This window comes from Enoplosus armatus, chromosome 10 (assembly GCF_043641665.1).
Source record: "Enoplosus armatus isolate fEnoArm2 chromosome 10, fEnoArm2.hap1, whole genome shotgun sequence".
NCBI lineage: Eukaryota > Metazoa > Chordata > Actinopteri > Centrarchiformes > Enoplosidae > Enoplosus > Enoplosus armatus.
This window is the reverse complement of record NC_092189.1, coordinates 16,038,381-16,056,596: the sequence shown is the minus strand read 5'-3', so window position 1 is coordinate 16,056,596 and position 18,216 is coordinate 16,038,381. Positions and strand designations below refer to the sequence as shown.

General features: G+C 39.8%; 1 protein-coding gene across 3 annotated transcripts; it reads right to left on the bottom strand.

Moving 5' to 3' along the window:
* Positions 1 to 2,756: 2,756 nt before the first annotated feature.
* Positions 2,757 to 18,081, bottom strand: septin6 (septin 6). 3 transcript variants are annotated; one of them, XM_070912857.1, is made up of 11 exons: positions 18,020 to 18,081; positions 16,121 to 16,235; positions 13,785 to 13,980; positions 12,144 to 12,330; positions 10,609 to 10,770; positions 9,753 to 9,849; positions 8,428 to 8,596; positions 8,197 to 8,329; positions 7,875 to 8,065; positions 6,792 to 6,844; positions 3,464 to 5,186 (listed from the first exon to the last, which is right to left on the bottom strand). In XM_070912857.1, exons 1-10 carry the CDS (start codon positions 18,047 to 18,049, stop codon positions 6,841 to 6,843), a joined length of 1,284 nt encoding a protein of 427 aa, XP_070768958.1. In that variant the 5' UTR covers positions 18,050 to 18,081; the 3' UTR covers positions 3,464 to 5,186; positions 6,792 to 6,840. The 3 variants fall into 3 exon arrangements, with proteins under 3 accessions (XP_070768956.1, XP_070768958.1, XP_070768957.1); XM_070912855.1 differs by lacking the exons at positions 3,464 to 5,186; positions 6,792 to 6,844 and adding an exon at positions 2,757 to 2,924; XM_070912856.1 differs by lacking the exon at positions 6,792 to 6,844.
* Between the last annotated feature and the right edge of the window lie 135 nt (positions 18,082 to 18,216).

Below are 18,216 nucleotides of genomic sequence, written 5' to 3'. Positions count from 1 at the left end.
TTTACTACTACTTTTATTTAACAGCTTTAGTTAACTTTCCAGATTCAGATTGATAATACAAAATATGATCAATAAATTATGATATTATTATATCAATAAGACTGGGGGAATTCACAAGCTGTCCAGCAGTATATTAAGTAATATATCTCAAATACATACAAATAAATACCACAGTCTGCTACAAGTAAAAGTACTGTATTCACTTTACTTGAGTAAAAGTACATATTACACACACACACACACACACATAAAAACACATAAAAAAGTGTTGCTCTTGATTGACATCTACCTCATCCTTCTGCTGGATTTGTTGTACTGTATCTGGCGGGACAACTTGTCATATTATAATTGTTAGTTGACTCAACCTGCAGGACAGGACCTTTAATTAGTGCAGGACCTTTAATTAGAAAAGTAATTAGTAACTAAAGTTAAAAGTTAAAAGTGCAACATTTACCTGGAAAAGTTGCATTGCAATTTAGTAAGTAAAAGTGCAAGTACTTTAAAATAAAGTACAGTACTTCAGGAAATGCACTTTGTTACATTCAACCATTCACTGTCTTAAATTGTCACTTTGATTGTTCTATCCCCATCATGTAATAAACCGAAGAATATTATATTAGACAATTGTGTTTTTATTGCTCTACATTTTGTACTATGCACCCCAGGCGCAGACTGATTTACAAGATAATCTTCATGTGGAAATGCTTCCTTAATATCAGACATTCAAAAATGTTTAATACGAATGTAACTTTTTTTTTTATATGGTGAAGTATTTTATATTACGTGAATGCTTTAAGTTAATTATGTGTGTTCTTATGTGACTTTATATTAACGACTCTGTGCTGCCAGGTCTCTCTTGTAAAAGAAAACATGTATCTGAAGAGACTTCTAGGTTAAATAAAGTTTAAGTAATAAATAAAATAAATAGTTCCCATACAGGAACTGACTGAACATTAAGGTGTCCCATGAGGTTGATGTTTACAACCCATAAAATCTGCCATAATTAACATTATTAGGGGTAAATATGAGCTTCCAACACTGTGAATAAAAGACAAAAGTTTAATATGTTTGGATCATATTTTTTATTGAAAATGTACATCAATGGAATCAAACTAAAGTAAGATATTAAATTATTTGTAGTGTGGGAAAGTTTTCATGACTACAGTAGGTGATGACTGATACTAGAAAAATGTATGGCATTTTCTGACACCAAAATGTTACTTTACACTCAGAGTCACGTCCAAAGATCATAGGTAATAAACAACAAGTCTCCACTTCAATACACAAAATATATCCTTATAAATTATATAAATGCATGAGTATTTGTTTTTAATACTCCTATCTGGGATTCAGTTCAACTCCACCTTATACTAATATTTTTGGCAAAAAGGGAGCTGAAATCATAGGACAGAGCAAATATACATTATTAATATGCACCATTTGAAGATAACAGCAATGAAGTTGAAATAGACTGCAAAACTGAGTTATTAGGGGATAAAAACAAGCAGGTCAAAAAGGTCAAAGATCACAGCGGTAATGAAATAAAAAAAGATGCATGCAAACTATAGAATAAGCTGGTGAATATTAAAGCACAATGTGTAATAAAAGGCCATTACATGTGACCTCCATGGTATTCAACAGTGACATGTAAACATGGGCACCATCAAATGAAGTGCTAAATATAAAGTATTGCTTTGGCTTTTGCATGATTATGACTCTAATTAGATTTAGCTGTTTCAATTTTAAAAATCTGGAAGCAGGAGATTTTAATTTCAAACTGAACTGGATTCAAGAAAACAACATGACTACACATTATACTGTGTTTCATAACACATGGTGCATTAAGTGCTTCTGTCCTTGATGAGTGTGTTTTTAAATCAGCAAGCCTTGATGTTTCAGTAGCGTTTTATTCTTTATCTCTTTGTACTAAGAATCCTATTGAAAAGATGAGTGCATAGTGCAGGTCACTGCTTTTCTGTTTCAAGTAAAGATCAAACAATGATTTCACCTATGAGTCCTGCAAATGTGTGAACCCTGACTGATGACTTCTGTTAACTACAAGAGTCTCGTTATATACATTAAGACGTAACAGCAGATTTAAACTGTGCCCGGTACCCAACCTGCCTGGGTTTAGAGCTTCATTAGGTGGTCGGAAATACCATGCGAGTCCACATAAGGCCATATTCAACAAAAGGAGATGCGATGGGGAGAATAAAAAAGGTTCATACAGCGAGGAAAACAGGAAGAGGTAAAAGGGTGCTTAGGTCTTGCTGAAGCTGCAATCCCCTCTTCACGTGGTCAAGACAGATTAAAAGAAGCTAAAGAGACAAAGAGAAAGAAAGCCGGCAGTTAGAGAGGTGGCAAAGCAGAAACGCTTACAAAAAACACAAGGCAAGCTTGAGATTTTAGAAGTGCATCTGATGTCAGGTAGAAAACATTATATTTGATTATATATACAAAGTTAGGTGGTAAAATCCCTCATTCAAACACATTAAGCATAAAATCATGAGATTATATTGTGCCCACTGATGATGCTGCATGAATCTTTGTGTTACAAATCCACGAGTGTCTTCTTCTAAATGCAATCCAAATATGACAATAAACGAACAAGTGCGCATGTAATCTCCATCAAAACTGAAGTGGAAGGGGTGTTAGTCACAGCAACAACAAAAAAAAAGTCCACATATAAACATAAGCAAAGGAAATAAAGCAAGAATTAGATTGCGGACGGTGATGTTAGAGCTGCAGTGAAACACAGATACACATTGATCAATATTATAGCAGAGCAGGTAATGATTAAGAAACCCTGAAGGATGGGGTCCACAAAGCCTCTGGTCACATTTGAGGCACACAGAGCCCACAAAAGCTGGTCCCTTAGCAAAGCTTGAGGGCTGAGGACCTACTCAGTGCAGAGCCAGGGATTACTGCAAAGAAAAAGTGAAACCACACAGACCAGTGAGCGGAAGATTAGGAGGAGGGAATGGCTCTTTCTCCTGGTGTATTTTGACTCTGGTGTCATGTGGAATTTAAAGTGTTTTTAATGCAGCAATATCTTCAATCCAAGATCATTTTATAATAAAAATCAACCTTGAAGTGGTGAAAAAATGAGGTCAACACAAAAGATGCCCTGTGATTCTGAGCACAAAGACATACCTGAACATTTTAAATAGATTGTACCAAGAAGCAACAAGAATGTTGGACTTTTGGAGACGTTACACCTGTGAGAAGACTTAGGACCACACTGTCCTGAGGGAAGGGGACCTCATCAGAGTAACGCTTATTGGCATCAACATTCACTGTCTCGTAGACCGTATTATTGTCTCCAACAACAATCAACTGGAACGCTTCACCGTGCAAATTAAGCATACCCACTTTCCACATTTGGGGTTACTAGACTTTCATATAATCTCCTACTTTACACCAATATTGGTCATACACAATGATTATGGCCACAGTTGTAATATTTGGTGAAAAATTGGCCTTTATTTTCTTTTGAGATAATAATGTTTCTTTTATGCGCAACACTGATACAAACAAAACTGGTCCCTGCAGGACAATGGACATCTTGACGAATGACTTTCAAATGTGCCTTCATAATAAGTAAAATAAAAAAGAAAGTTACAATTGCACTGACAACATTAATATATAGTTAAAAAATATATCACATTTGTGTATAAAAAAGTGCAAATGTGAAAGCTAAGACAAGTATGCACATAACACATGACAATGAATGAGGTATGGGAGAAGTGGCAAAGAGATTAGGCTCACAACTACTCATGCATCCGGCTGAAGTGAAACGGCATCAGCAAAGGGACATAAATACCAAAACAAATTATATCTCAAATTCAATTCTTATTGTAAGTCTAAAGTATAAATGGCTGAGGTAATGATACTACTCATGGCTCCTGCAAAAGTCTTTCAATGTATTTACATTCTGTAATTATCTCTATATATTATATAGTCTTCATTATTAGTGGTGGGGTCCACCATTCCCGCCATTTGCCTTGACATGCACCAGAGATTAGCAGAAAAAGGTGCATTACTGTAATTTTATCTCATTGATGGCAGCCTCAATGTTTACTGCTGACTCGCCTACAGCCGTGTCAGATCTGTATTAAATTACTGCTACTGTCCTACTGCTGCTGCTTCACATTAGAAAGTGTGCAACTGGCAAAACACGAGGTGGCTTTTATTGTGAAGCAGTCGCAGGAAACGCGAGGTCACTTTTTGGCATTTTCTGACAACGGATCAGTTTTAAATACAGCAGGCTCCATGTGTGCGACATAAAAATCAGATTGTGATCGTACATGACGTCATGGACAAAGGCCTATGTGAGTTTGTTTGGCTTGGCTGTAAAACAGATGCACCAGTTGCTCTTTTGTTGTATTTCTGACAAAGTAGCAGCTCAATGAGTGACTGCTGTATTAAACTGCACTTGCTGTCGCCAGGGTAACCAAGGGTGTCACCAAATCAACCAGAACTGAAATTTCAAGGATTATAACTTTAAAACTAACAATAAAGTAGCTTGACCCCAAGCCAATGACTGATTAATAACAAGTGTGTTGGTACTTGTTGTTTACAATCTCAAGGTAAGGAGTTATTTCAGAGACGGCTGTTATAGAGTTTGTAAAATTGAGAATCACTAAACTGCCCTTTAATCTGAAGATGGATCAGGTTTAAACAACATTAATTTAATCCATCCTCGCGTCAATACTTATCTGTCTTAATTCTTTCTTCTCTGTAATCTACTGCAGATCTTTGACCACACACATATTCAGGTCCAACTGTCTGATGCATGTTTCACTTTAGCTTCAATACATTTCTGCCCATCACAACAGTAGTCATGTATGTTAATATTTAAAAAAAAGCTCACTCTATCATGCAAAGAATCACTGAATATAAAACAAATATGGAATGCATTGTTTGTAAATTTGTATAAAAAAAGACAAGCTGAATAATTGCTTGTACAAAACATAAGAGACAAGCATCATTCAGAAATAAAAAAAAAAGTGATGTCAAACTGATAGCAATGCCCAGCGTCTTCCAGAGAGCAGGGGGCATGTGGAGGGTTGAATTATGGGGTGAGGGTGAGGGTGGGGAAGGGGTACTGTAAAAGGATGATGGGGTGGAAACTCATTCACAGCAGGATGGCCACAAGGGAGCACTTTTTCTACAGGAATCCTAAGCTGGAAACGAGAGAGAAGGGCTGTTATTGCTTTCTTTTGAGTTAAAACATCATCACGACACACACACACACACACTCACTCACACTCACACATCGCTGACATCACATCAACATTAGTGACCAGATGGCATTTAGAGGAGAGCATGCTTTCAAGGCAACTCTAAAGGTTTGAGTGTACAGAGGTCAGACTTTTTTTTTTTTTTTTTTTTTTTTTTTTTAAAGAGGTTTTGCCCCCGAGCTTTAAACAATGTGACTGATTGTCTTCCTTCGTTGCTCTGTATCCTGCTCATCAAACAACAGCTTGTTTTCATCTATTTTAACAGTCCTGAGCTGCTTGAGGAGTTTACAGATTGCGAGACAGATGTCTTTGTTCACGGCTACCCTCCCCAGCGGTTGAGTCTCAACAACATCTCCCTCTCTGTGGATTTGGCTTTTGTATCCACTCAAGAGGGGAGGGGTGGCAGAGGGGGTCGTCATATGGCTGCGAGATCAACAAAACATGTCATCTCTATGAACAGAGATGGGCCCTGAGGCTGTTTGCTGCTCTGGTGTGACCCGTTAGTCTCAGTTCAGCCTTGAATGGCTCTTTGTGTGATTGCAGGGCCGGGTGGGGAAGGACTTGGGAGAGCCACAAAAAAGAGACTGTTGTGGATTTAGGGAGGCAGATGGGGCAGTACATCAAATGGGCGTGTGGGGATCTAATAAACTGGTTGATTTAGAAGCTGGCACGAGGACGGTAAACACTGCCAGCTCAAGGATGTGATCGACACAGATGTTACCAATGGTGTACTGCAGGCCTGCAACACTCAAATGTCTGAATTACTGCACCCATTTCTCAGATTGTTTCACATTTAAATTACTTTAAAGAGCAAATTAAACGCATGTGAATTAAGATAATAGTTTTAACAGCTTTCAAATGTTCATTTGATTGTGTTTAAACTCTCATGTGGAGAGACAGACAGGCAGTTCTGTGCACAGCCTGTTTTATATTTAGGCAAGGTGCAGGATGTCTCCAAACAATAACGTTTTAGGTTTCAATCTAGTGTGCAGATTCTCTTTTCCTAAATTCTAATTTGGGTAATATTAGAATAATTCTTTATACGTGTACATGTAATAAATGGTCTTGGTTTGGTTTGTCAAAGCCAATCACCAACGCTCTAATTTATATTTTTCATAGTCATATTTTGTTATTTTGATTGTTGGTGGTGTAACTCAAGAAGGCAGTCTTACCAGAAAAGGTGCCTCATGCAGCATGCAGCAAGTGTGGGAGGAGTTAACTGGAAAACATTATGGAGGCAACATAGGTGACACATGCACTCACAGGACAGATTCACATCTACACAACAAGCAGTGATCAATAACTGTGTCTTCTGGGGGACTGAAGAAAACACTGACTTAATCCTGGAGGTCAAATACAGATAAAATATAGTTATTATCCTTGTTAACATTTGAAGTCGGTTTTAATCAGTGACCCACAGACAAAGTTGCACAGCTGCCCACTTTTTTTGTTTTTGAAAGAGACATTTTCCAGGCAGAGCTCATAAAAAGAGAAGAAGTGGCTGTGAAGAAAAGGCATTAACTGGGAAGAAAATAAAGCAACAAGAACCTTCTCAGTGCAAGTGTCTTCTTCCTTTTCTAACAGGCACGGCATCACATCAGCTTCAACACAAAACCAGGAGTTGATTACCAACATGAAGGGGCCGACAACATCAACAGCACACTACAACCACACTTGAACACATCTGGCGTCAAACACTGCCTCAGAGCGTGAAACAGTCTCGTACACATGATTTAATGAAACTACTGATGTAAACTGTTGGAGGGAGAACAGAATTAATGTCAGATATACCAAGAAAAAAAGTTAATATTGTAGATTAATTAAAACCAGAGGAGAGGCCACTGTGCCCACAAAAGAACTGATGGGATGGAGGAAAACCGTCAAATAGTTTCCATGATGCAACTCAAACAACTATGAACTGTGATCTTTAAAACAGAGCAATGAAAGTCATTTACATAAAGTATTTAATTGATGATTTCGGACTGACTCTCACTCATCAAACTATGCTGGCAGTTGGCAAACTTTCAACTATTTAGATGAGGACTGCAAGTCATTTTCACCAGTCTCTCCCCCCTCTCTTCTCCTCTCATGTTTCCACATTGGCGATAAATTATGAACTATGGTCAGCTCTCAACATATTCTCTGTTATTACATGGAGGGTAAACTGGAGCATTTGTCTGCCTCTCAGAAACAAAGAGCAGAGTGAAAGTCTGAGAGAATTCATAGGCTTAGCCAGAGAATCAGGTGGGTTATTAATGAGCGGTGACAGAGAAACCACTAAGCACTTGATGGTATTAGTGGGACGGACCAAAATTAATCTGTCTGTAGCACAGGTGTACAAAGTGGAATGCTTTTTTTTTGTCAGCTACATATTTTAGTCTAATGCACAACATAAAGACCGTTTACCCCAAACAACTTCAGCAATGGTATTCATGCACTGATGTGTAACATAAATCCTGAAGGCAATTCTCAGAACAGAGCCTAGAAACTATATCCTGACATGTCAATGTAATGATATGTGGCCTTGTTCCTCCCAGTTTGCCAATCCTTATACAACTGGAGGTTGTCCCCTGCACCTAAGATGTAAGGATAGACTTAAGGAAGGCACAGGGGCAAGAGAACAATACTTACTTTTTCCTCTCTTTGTCCCTCTTGAGTGTGGTGGAGCCCCCTGCCTGCTGGGCTTGGTTCTGCAAGAGCTCTGCAGCAGTCTTTTTCTGTTTGAACATGTTGAGCTCGTCGTCCAGGGACTTCTTCTTCTCCTCCACTTTCTTTTTCTCATCCTGGTGGAGCTTCTTCAAACGGTCAAACTTCTCGTGCAGCTGCATTGCGGAGAAAAAAGAAACAATGCTTTGAGTTATTCAAGAGGAGAGCAGAAACTTTCTTAAACAAAGACTAATGATGCACAGAATATGTGTGGATGTGGTAGGCATCCAAGTTTAAATGATGATACCTCTTTTTCTGCTTCTTTGAGCTCAGCCTCCTTCTCTTTGACTCGTTGGACGAACATTTGCCTCATCTCCTCTTCTTTCTTCTGCAGCTCACCCATGAACTCGTTCCTCTTGGCTTCATATGTCTCCTGAAGACTGGCAGAGAAAAAAGGAGAATGATAAATGGAAGCAGAGCAGAAACAAGCAAATGTAGGTGGAGTCCAGCTGTATGAGAGCAGTCTCGAGTCTACTACCTGAAGGGCTTGCTGTCAGGGTCTGTGTCCTTAAAGCCCATCTCCTCCAGTTTGCAGCGGCGGTAGAGCTCATAATGACGCGTGTGAGTCTGCTCTCGCAGGTCCTCCATGTTCACTCTGATCAGCATTTCTCGCAGTTTGACGAAGTCACAGTGATTCTCATTTTCCACTATGAGACACACATCGTAGTGACACATGCAAGTTATACCAAACACCTCAGAGGGCATCCTATTCATTACCAATGATGTAATTTGCAATTTGTGTACAGTAGCAGAAACAGAGAACACGGGTAGCCTCACTTAACATTTACATGAACTTATAGCAAATAACCTGAGAGTATTTCACAGACCCAACAGTTCAAAAGTGAATAGTGTTCATGTCCTGTGGCTTGTCTATTGATTATGTTACTGGGCTGAACTAAGCACTACACTCCCACAGACCGTGTGCCATCATGTGAGTACACAGGACAGCCAGTCTGTGGTAAACAGACCCCATGTCAGGTAACACCTCCAGCCAGGAATACAGCGCAGTCCGTAAGCATTAGGACAGCGATATGTTTTTCATTGTTTTGGCTGTAAACCAGCACTTTGAATTTCACATGCAACAATGGCTGTGAGGTTAAAGGGCAGACTTTCAGCTTCAGGGATGTTTGAGGGTGTTCATATCCATATTGGATAAACAGTGTAGAAATTGTAGCACTATTTACCCTGAGGGGGTCATGTATAAAAATGTTAAAGCAAATGACATTCAACCCCAGGGTCAACAATACACTTTAAATCTAATTTGCTGGAGTAACTATTTTGATAATTGTTCAATGGTTTAAGTCATTTATCAAACAAAAATGACAAGACAAGAATTTTTTGTTTTATATAATTACAAACTGAATGTCTTTGGGTTTTGGACTGTTGGTCTGTTGAGCTCTGGTAAATTTTGATGAGCATTTTTCTCTACTTTGTTAACTTTTATAGACCAAGCAATTAGTCGATTAGTCGGTGTGACCTAATAGAAGTATTGTGATTGTTATCTATTTGCGATACATTACATATACTCCATTATGGATTGATCCAGTAAGTCAATAAAAAAAAATCAACTTCGTCAGTGACATAAAATTTCTAAATCTGTAAGAGCTAAGAGCTGCTGCAGCTCCAACATAAAGTATCAAGGCAGAGAGGGTTCTGCAGCTAAATGAGGTTATATAACTAATCAACTAGTTTGCAGCAGCTGTTGGAGCCGAGGAGGAATACGAGGGGAGGGAGTGGCTGCAGCAGCTCTGACGAGAGGGAGCATGCTCTCATTTCCTGTGAAAGGATGTGACCTAGGCTTACCCTGCACCGTCCCCCAGGGGTACTGCCGGGCCTTCACCATCTTGTTCCCAATCTTCACTTCCTCCGTGCTCCCCACCACGGCAAATGGCAAATGGCTCTGTGGAGCAGAGGGAAAAGCTGTGTTGGTATACTGCCAAACACCCCAGAGAGCTCTGCAGATTCTCACCACAAACCACCATGTATCCCCAACGAAATTGCACATATACATGCTGTAGCTCTGCCAATATTTCACTACTCAAACAAACAAGTATTGCTGCAACTATCTCATTCATACATGAGGTATCAGGACAAAACCTACACACAGCTAAGGATACATTCCTAAGCAGTGTTGACATCACTATGAAAACTGAGGAAAAATGCGTTATTTCTTTTTACAGACCTTTTGTCAGGACAGAGATGTGGTCAGACTGTACAACAACAGCCGAGAGGCAGCGGTCTAACACAATCAGTTAAGGAGAGTTAAGGCATTTTCACAGATCAGGCCTCCTAAACAGCTAAGAAAGCCTTGGCTCATCTGTCAGTGAGCACAGGCCCTTTCCCACACTGCAGGCTTCCTGCAGAGTGAGCTGGCTGATTGTGCTGAACACACTCCTCCCTGCATTGGGCGGCTTCCTAACAGCATGAGCAGACACAGACGATGCCTGTCCTGATTCTACATCACATGTTTGTTTATGCTGGTAACGCATAACAGAATTTATGTTAAAACTTACAAACAAGAAATGTGTTGCGTAAACCACCATTTCCTTCAGATTAAAATGAGGATTCAGTCTGACCAATATGACTTCACACATCTTCTCTGATATGAACTAAGTAATATATTCTGTGATGTACATAGAAAGCCAGCGGTGAGCCTTACGTTCATGGTGGAGTTGATCTCTGCCACGGACTCGTCATCAGTGGGGAACTGGTAGATCTGCACTCCATTGCTGACCAGCTCACTGGTGATTTTGATTTTGAATTTGGCCAGCTCGCTCTTGGAGATGGCGTCCGACTTGGCAATGATTGGGATAATATTGACCTGCGGTTGAGAAATGAGGAGAGATTTAATGCAGAACACAATGACATGGGACGGAGAAAGCTTTAAGATATGCTTCTAATTCTGGTCTTAGTAGTAGCTCTAACGAACAACAATTTCCTTTATACCCCTTCCAATCAATGGTTGCCCAGGATTATAGAGGTAATTTAAAATACAGTTTCATAAAAGGAAAGGGTGCTGAATAACCCATGCTCCATACATCATTTTAACACACCACTGTGCTGCTCTCTGGCTCCAGGATCTGTGCAAATCAGGCTTTTGTGTATTGCAGACAATTACTCATTCTTAAGCAAAGATATAAATAGTAAATGCAGCAAAGGGAGCAGCAGGCTTCCATCTCCTGCTCCAGATCACTTCAAGCTCTCCAAACATGGCGTTAATAGTCAGACTCAATTGATTTCAACAATATTTGTGCTGTCCATTATCCAAACAGAAAGACAGGGTTATTCTCATATATACACAAGTAGTTGATGAAAAATGAGACTTTCACTCCCACACAACTATTTTCAACGAGCTCTGTTGCCTACACAATCCCAAATTAACTGGGGCCCCTTTAACTAACAACAAGGCATGCTCTGGGTCATGTGAACAAAAATACTTTACTGCACCCCTGACTCTGGTCAGGACTTAACGTCTTGCTCAAGGACACTTCAGCAGAGTACTGCTAGAACGCACCCCCCCCCAGGTGAATGTGTGCAAACAGAGGAGGCTCTGCTCTGGATGACGCTATTGCGAGCGCATGCCAGAGGGCACAGCTGCTCTGGCAAACACTGAGCCGACTCTTTGTACAAAAGCCAGGAGGTCCATGCAAATAAGCTACTGTGGAAAGGAACTCACAAAAAACGAGGCAGCAGTCATTGAACCGACTGCATTTCACAGCTGACCTACACCAACGCAGTAACAACACCAGAGCCAATTTGCAGGCAGGCTGATGGCCTGGAAAAGGTTTGTGACCCATGACTAGAGTAGATAGATCAAATGCTGCAAAAAGCAACACAGCGCCAAAGGATTCACCTACAGTATATCTATGACATACTACAGTAAGTCTATCCATGTTTGCTGGCATTACATAACAGTTATTCTTTAACATCAGTCTCCTGCAGTGCAACTGTACTTTTCATGTAACGCTAAAAAACAACAATACAGACACCATGGCTATTTTGAATTTGTGAAACTTGCACATTTGCAAGTAAACTGTATGATGCTTTTATATCACAAGATCCTTTATTAAATCCTAACACTAGCTGAAATTGATAGAAAGTGTGTCTCGGAATAAATTATCCCCCAGCTCAATAAATACACAAAAACAAATTCTACTGGAAACTTTGAGACATAAAAAATGGATTCTGGCTCACCTTGCTATCAAGTTTCTTCATGGTCACCAAGTCCAGGGATTTGAGCGAGTGTCCCGTGGGGGCGATGAAGTACAGGCATGCGTGGATGCGGGTGTCGTGGTAGCTGTGTAGCGTGCGCTTGATTTTCAGCTCCTCCTGTAGATATGCTTCAAACTGCGCATCAATGAACTCCACAATCGACTTGTAGCTGTCAGAAAATGGAGAAACATGGAAGAGCATTTATTTTCAAACTGTTTATTAGAATATATCCTATTCTGCCACTAAACAAAACACCGTTTTTAGAGTCATTTGCATTTGTGCAAAGCATCACAGTTACAGTATATCAAAAGTGTTGCTTCACTGATTGGCTATAGAACAGTGCCCTTTTAAAGGTTCCTCCTTATGTAGCCAAGAAATGCAGAAATACTTATTTTGCCCAATTTTGAATTTGGAAGCAACACACAGAGTATTCTTTGAGGCCGACAGTATCACATGCCTCGTGTAATGCTTGTACTAATGTGAAATGCTTTACTTGTGAGTCACACAACATCGTTTACAGTTTGTGACAAAAGCTGACTGCCTCCTGCACCATCTTTGCTTCAATATTTGTGAATGGATTGTACTAAAGAGTATTTAGAAATTCTGGTTGAAATGATACCAATATAAAGTAACTCACACCTGATATTTACACTTTGTCAGCTATTTGGGAGCCACTTCCTGGTAAACACTATTTAACTTAACAAATTGATGGCATCCATCATCAGTTTAGGACATTTGAGGAGAAGGTGCAGTCTCTGTCTGGCCTTTAGGTCTTCTGAAGATCCACCTTCAAGGGTTGCATCCAATTGAGAAGGTATATAATACTAATGTTTAGTATTTTACTTCAGAAATGACAAGAATGATAAATAGATTGATCAATTGACTAATACAATAATTATTTCACCATTACCTGCAAATCTGAAAAGGATGCATGCTATAGAAAATGGACAAAAATACATTTGCATTGAGGACTACACAGACACAAACACAGAGAAACACACAGCTTGTAAACACACAGGAAATTCTGCCAGTGGCACTTCACATGACTATGAGTATGTGCTTGTGTAAAATGCAGTAAATCCATGTTATTTCCTCTATAATTGGTAATCTGATACTGAACGAAGTGTAAAACCTGGAAACGACCGCAGCAGTCCCATTACAGAGAGCTTACAGAGTTCACATGACATCATTCTCACCCTGAACTTACCTCAGGAGCGGATCAGTGCTTACGTTACAACTTAATGTTTGATGAAACACCAGAAAAAAGCCTCTGTGCTGTGCCAGGAAAGAAAGCATCTACATCTGATTTCTGTTATTAAAAGTTGACACTATGAAACTGCTGAGGAAACTTGAGAAGGAGACTTGATTCCACATCCAAAAGTACGTTTGCGGGATGAGGACTGAATGAAACCTGAGCTCCAGCAATGCTCAGAGCTCTCACAGAGTCATTGTATGTCAAGAGGGTCGTGTTCACAATCAAGTGTGGATTTCTGCTATTGCTCACAAAGACTGTCAGTAAAGAAAGTATGTATAAAAGAAACCAGAAAGTATATATAAAAGAAACCAGAAAGTATGTATAAAATAAACCAGAAAGATGTGGCAGCTGTGTCCAGACTGTTTTACCTGTCTTCTTTGTTTATCTGGTCTCCGAAGCCCACGGTGTTGACGACAGTGAGTTTGAGGCGCACGTTACTCTCCTGGAGTTCATAGGTGTTGGACTTGAGCGTGACCCCTGGCTGGTTGTGCTGAGTGGGCTCGCCCTCAAACTTGGTGTTGAACAACGTGTCCATCAGGGTGGACTTCCCCAGACCCGTCTCGCCTGACAGCACAGAGGACACACATCATGTTACTGGGTTTCTACAAACCTTGATCTTCAGCTCAGTCAGCTGTTGTTCTTTTGTTTACATCATTTAAATCAATGAAGAGGTGTCCTTAACATTAAACTGTCATTTTCACCTGGGTTTACATCGCAATGTCTATCATTTCACCCTGCATACTTCCAAACAAACAAAGACACACTATTTAATGGAACTAAAAAGGTGTCTAATAAAGAGAGAATATATTAAATGTGACATTTTCAAGATGCTTCAAACTAAATATATCATTTTCAAATATTTACAGCCACAAAACAGCAGAAGTAGCTGCTTATTCGGTGATGTATTCTGACTTCCATTTACTGTTAGAGGCTGTCAGATGACTCAGACACAGAGCTCCCACTGTAAGAAATTCTATTTTTATTCATCATAGCCTGACCTACAGTCTAAGTGTGTTAGCCCATTTTTGTAGGATATCTCACTATGTTTCAAATGTCCAATCTTTCCCTCAGAATCCAAAGTAAGTGATGCATTAAAAAAGGGTCTCATTGCCTCTTTCTGAGCTTTGCTTAAGTAACTATAGAGAAGTCTCTCACACTGAAGGCAATTTGGCATCATATTTGAAGAAACTGAGGGCCAAACTGGAAAAGATTGCAATCAAACCTCCCGAAATCATAAATAACATGAACAGAAATGTCTTTTAGCCCAATGGAATCATTCAAACAAAGATCGCATGCATTTGCCTCAAGTAATGCTTGTACTACTGAGAAATCACACACACAACAGCATTTCTTGCATCACCTTTGCTTCCATATTCATGAATGGATTGTACTAATACTTTGTACTTAAGTAACAATGCAATTGGCTTTGTTAAATTATGAAAAACACATTATTGTTGGCCTTTTAACAAATCCACAAAATAGCAGAGAGGTTTTCAGCTGGGAGGCGAGTCAAAACCATGGCACTAAAAATGGCCTCCAGGCATCATCAAAATCTTAAAAATATAGACATGACACGATTGTAGTAATGTAATTACACCTCTAAATAGCAACAGCTCGCAGAAATAGATAACATACAAGGTCTTATAAAAATAGAAATTGTCAACATTTGCTACTGCTCTCTAAACGGTAGTAAAATATGAAAAACTGGAGCAAAATGATACAGCATCACCATCAGATATTTGATCTACAAAATGTCAGTCTAGAAATCAGAGCTGGAAAGTATTTGCATATCGGTGTGCACAACACATTTGTGTGAGTGTGTGTGTGTGTGTGTGTGTCATGTCTTCCTCTCTGTGTGTATACTAAAATTAGGAAATGTAATGGAAATAAACAAAAGGCAGAGGAAGATGAAACACTGCCAACCAATTGGTTACACATTTCCTTTACTGCCTGAGGAGTTCATGTGCCCCCCTGAAACAAGACAATTCCAAATAGCAAGAATTGTTTGACTGTGTGCAACAGGCAGTAATGCAGTGTTGCTAAAAACAGCAACATCTAATGTTCTGGCCAGCACTCACTGCTACAAATGGTGTGGAAAAAAATTACAATAATCTTCTCAATCTAACACAATACAATGAGACAGCAGCACCACAAGGTATAGCCTTAAAAATGACCATAAAGTTGAAACAACGCCTCTCTAAAGCAGCTTCAACACAAGCTGAACTTCGTCTCCTCCATAAAGCTCGGGTTTATTGCAGGACTGTTGTATTAGATTTCATTACTTTTAGCTGGGTGCACCTAATAAACTGGCAACTGAGTGTATGTGAGTGAATAAGTCTAGCGCTTAATGAAGCTGAAGTGACTTGTTTTGTCAATATAAAACCGAATGTACAGGCAATTAAATCTCACTGTCCGACAACTCCTGCAAAAGGCTTGTATACTGCAAGTTGTTAACAGTCATGCTGATGAATAATGTCATATTAAAATCAAATAACTACCTGCAGACATTTCTGAATTTCCCTGTCTGAACCCAGAGCATCTTCCTCATCATATTAACCAATGCTGACTGGCCCAAAGGAATGTGAGCGGGTCGAATACTGAGTAATATGCCGTGCATCTTGTGGAAAAGCCTGACTTTCAATGAAGCAAATAAGTCGTCTTTTAGCCTAAGGTGAGAGAGCATTTTCACGCATGACACACTCACCAACACAGAGGATGTTAAAGCAGAACCCGTGGTTGACAGACTTGTTGACCAGCTGGTCAGGCATGCTGTCAAAGCCGACATGGCCTGCCAGAGGGACAGCACGAGCACCTTCACCCTAAAACAAAAACAAAAAGAAATAAACATAAAACATCAGGTACAAGCCTATCAATCACTGGCCATGTTATGTGTTGGTATGCCTTGTTAGGGCCTGTGAACATGCGCAGGATTCTCTCTAACACATGATTGTTGTCCTGTAGAGAAATAACATTATATTACCAAATGACACTCTAATTACCACACTTTCCACAAAATTTGATTATGTTCGTCTGTGAGATTTAAGGTGCAATGTAGCTCACTTCCTGTTTCCTGAGCTGCAACCAACAGACGAGACAGTTACACACCACAATGTACATATATGGAATGGTGTCGCAGTTCATGTCAAGATAACCGTAAAAACTACAAAGAGCTTTGACAATAAATGTATAAGTTAAAAGCTGATTGTTTCGACATTACCAAAATGACAAAACAAAAGCCAAAGAGTCCATTTAATGTAGCTGGCACTGTGTGTTTCTGTGGTGTCGCTTTGACTTGAACCCTTAAACTCCCTATTTTTGGCCAGTTGCACTTCCATTCACTCTACTATAACCAGTGTGTCACAAAACACCAAAGTGTAAAAGCACGGTTGTTACATGTGTGTGTGTAGGCGTTTGGCTGCTGGTGAGCATCTCTGTCTCTGTGAATCTCATTTGTGCAGCCTACGTCTACATTATGAGGTGCAGGAAAGCAAAGAATTTAGATTATATGGCAAAGCAAGAACTCCCAACCAGATAAACCTCAACCAACCAGCCATTATGTGGCTTAACATAACACAAATGTTGCTTTCCAAAGTGGCATTGGCTTTGAGAGGAAAACATTCCGTTTGAGGGTCAATTTAAAATAACTGGACTAGCTGGTGGTACTCAGACAGTTGTGGATTATTTGGATAGTTGAAATTGGGTTTAAACAGCTGAAGGAGTATTTGGAAACCTGGGGGTAATGTGACAGGACAAACAGTCTTTCCTCTTCAGCCGTAAGTGCAACATTCCTGAAATCATTCCTGCTTTTCACAGCGGGTTTTCATTCATTGAGCCGCAAAGGGATATCAAACTGCAAAACCTTGCTATTCTGAGCACCCTCTCTGGGTGTAGTGGCTTCCTCTTTCCCCTCCAAACAAAAACCAGGCAAACTTTACACACGCTTTTCCCATTGCATGCCTAAATGCCTAAACACAGAAACAGATAGAATCTGTTTAGTCCATATTTTGTATGAACATCAGACAACGCCCGACTGAAAGTTAGCGGGACTTACATGAAACAACATAACGGAAATGAGCACCGTAGCTGTGCTGAAATGGGGGCGTTCAGAATGAATGGCCTACCGATAGCTCTATAACGGGTTATCGTTTTAACGTGAGCTAATAGAGTCTGCTACACAGTGTTTAAAACATTTCAAAGCACCACATCGTTTGAAAGGTAGTTTCATCTGACGATATCAGCACTGGAGGCGTTAGCTTACGAAAATGGACACTGGGATGAAAATATTTAAACAGAAAGCTACGACTCAGCAGCCTTGGGCCTTACTTACGGCTATTCTGAACGATTTAGGAATGCAAAATCATATGTCTAATAGCTTACAGTAACTATATGTGCTTTTGTTTAGCGACGTAACACTGGATTTTGAATGGAATATAACCTCGAAAAGCGGGTGGTGACTAACTAGCTAACCTAAATCTATTCCAAATTACATTCTCTTCCGTAAGGCTAAAATTATATTTTGGACATTACTGAGGCTAGTTATCACATTTCAAGGAGGTATGTGTACATACTGACAATGGCATCCTGAGTAAAATAGGCTACTCACCGCTTGCCTCGCTATCTCAGTTGACGCCATGGTAGTAGCTGTTAGCTGGAGGACGACACCTCTAGTGCTCTCTGTGTTTAGCGAAGGGAGCTGCACGGTTGAAGTTACGCCGAAAGATGGCCTTGTGGGAACGTACCACTGTTCAACAAGCTATTTCAGGTACGATACTGTGGTAACTGTGCTCACAGTTAGTGTTG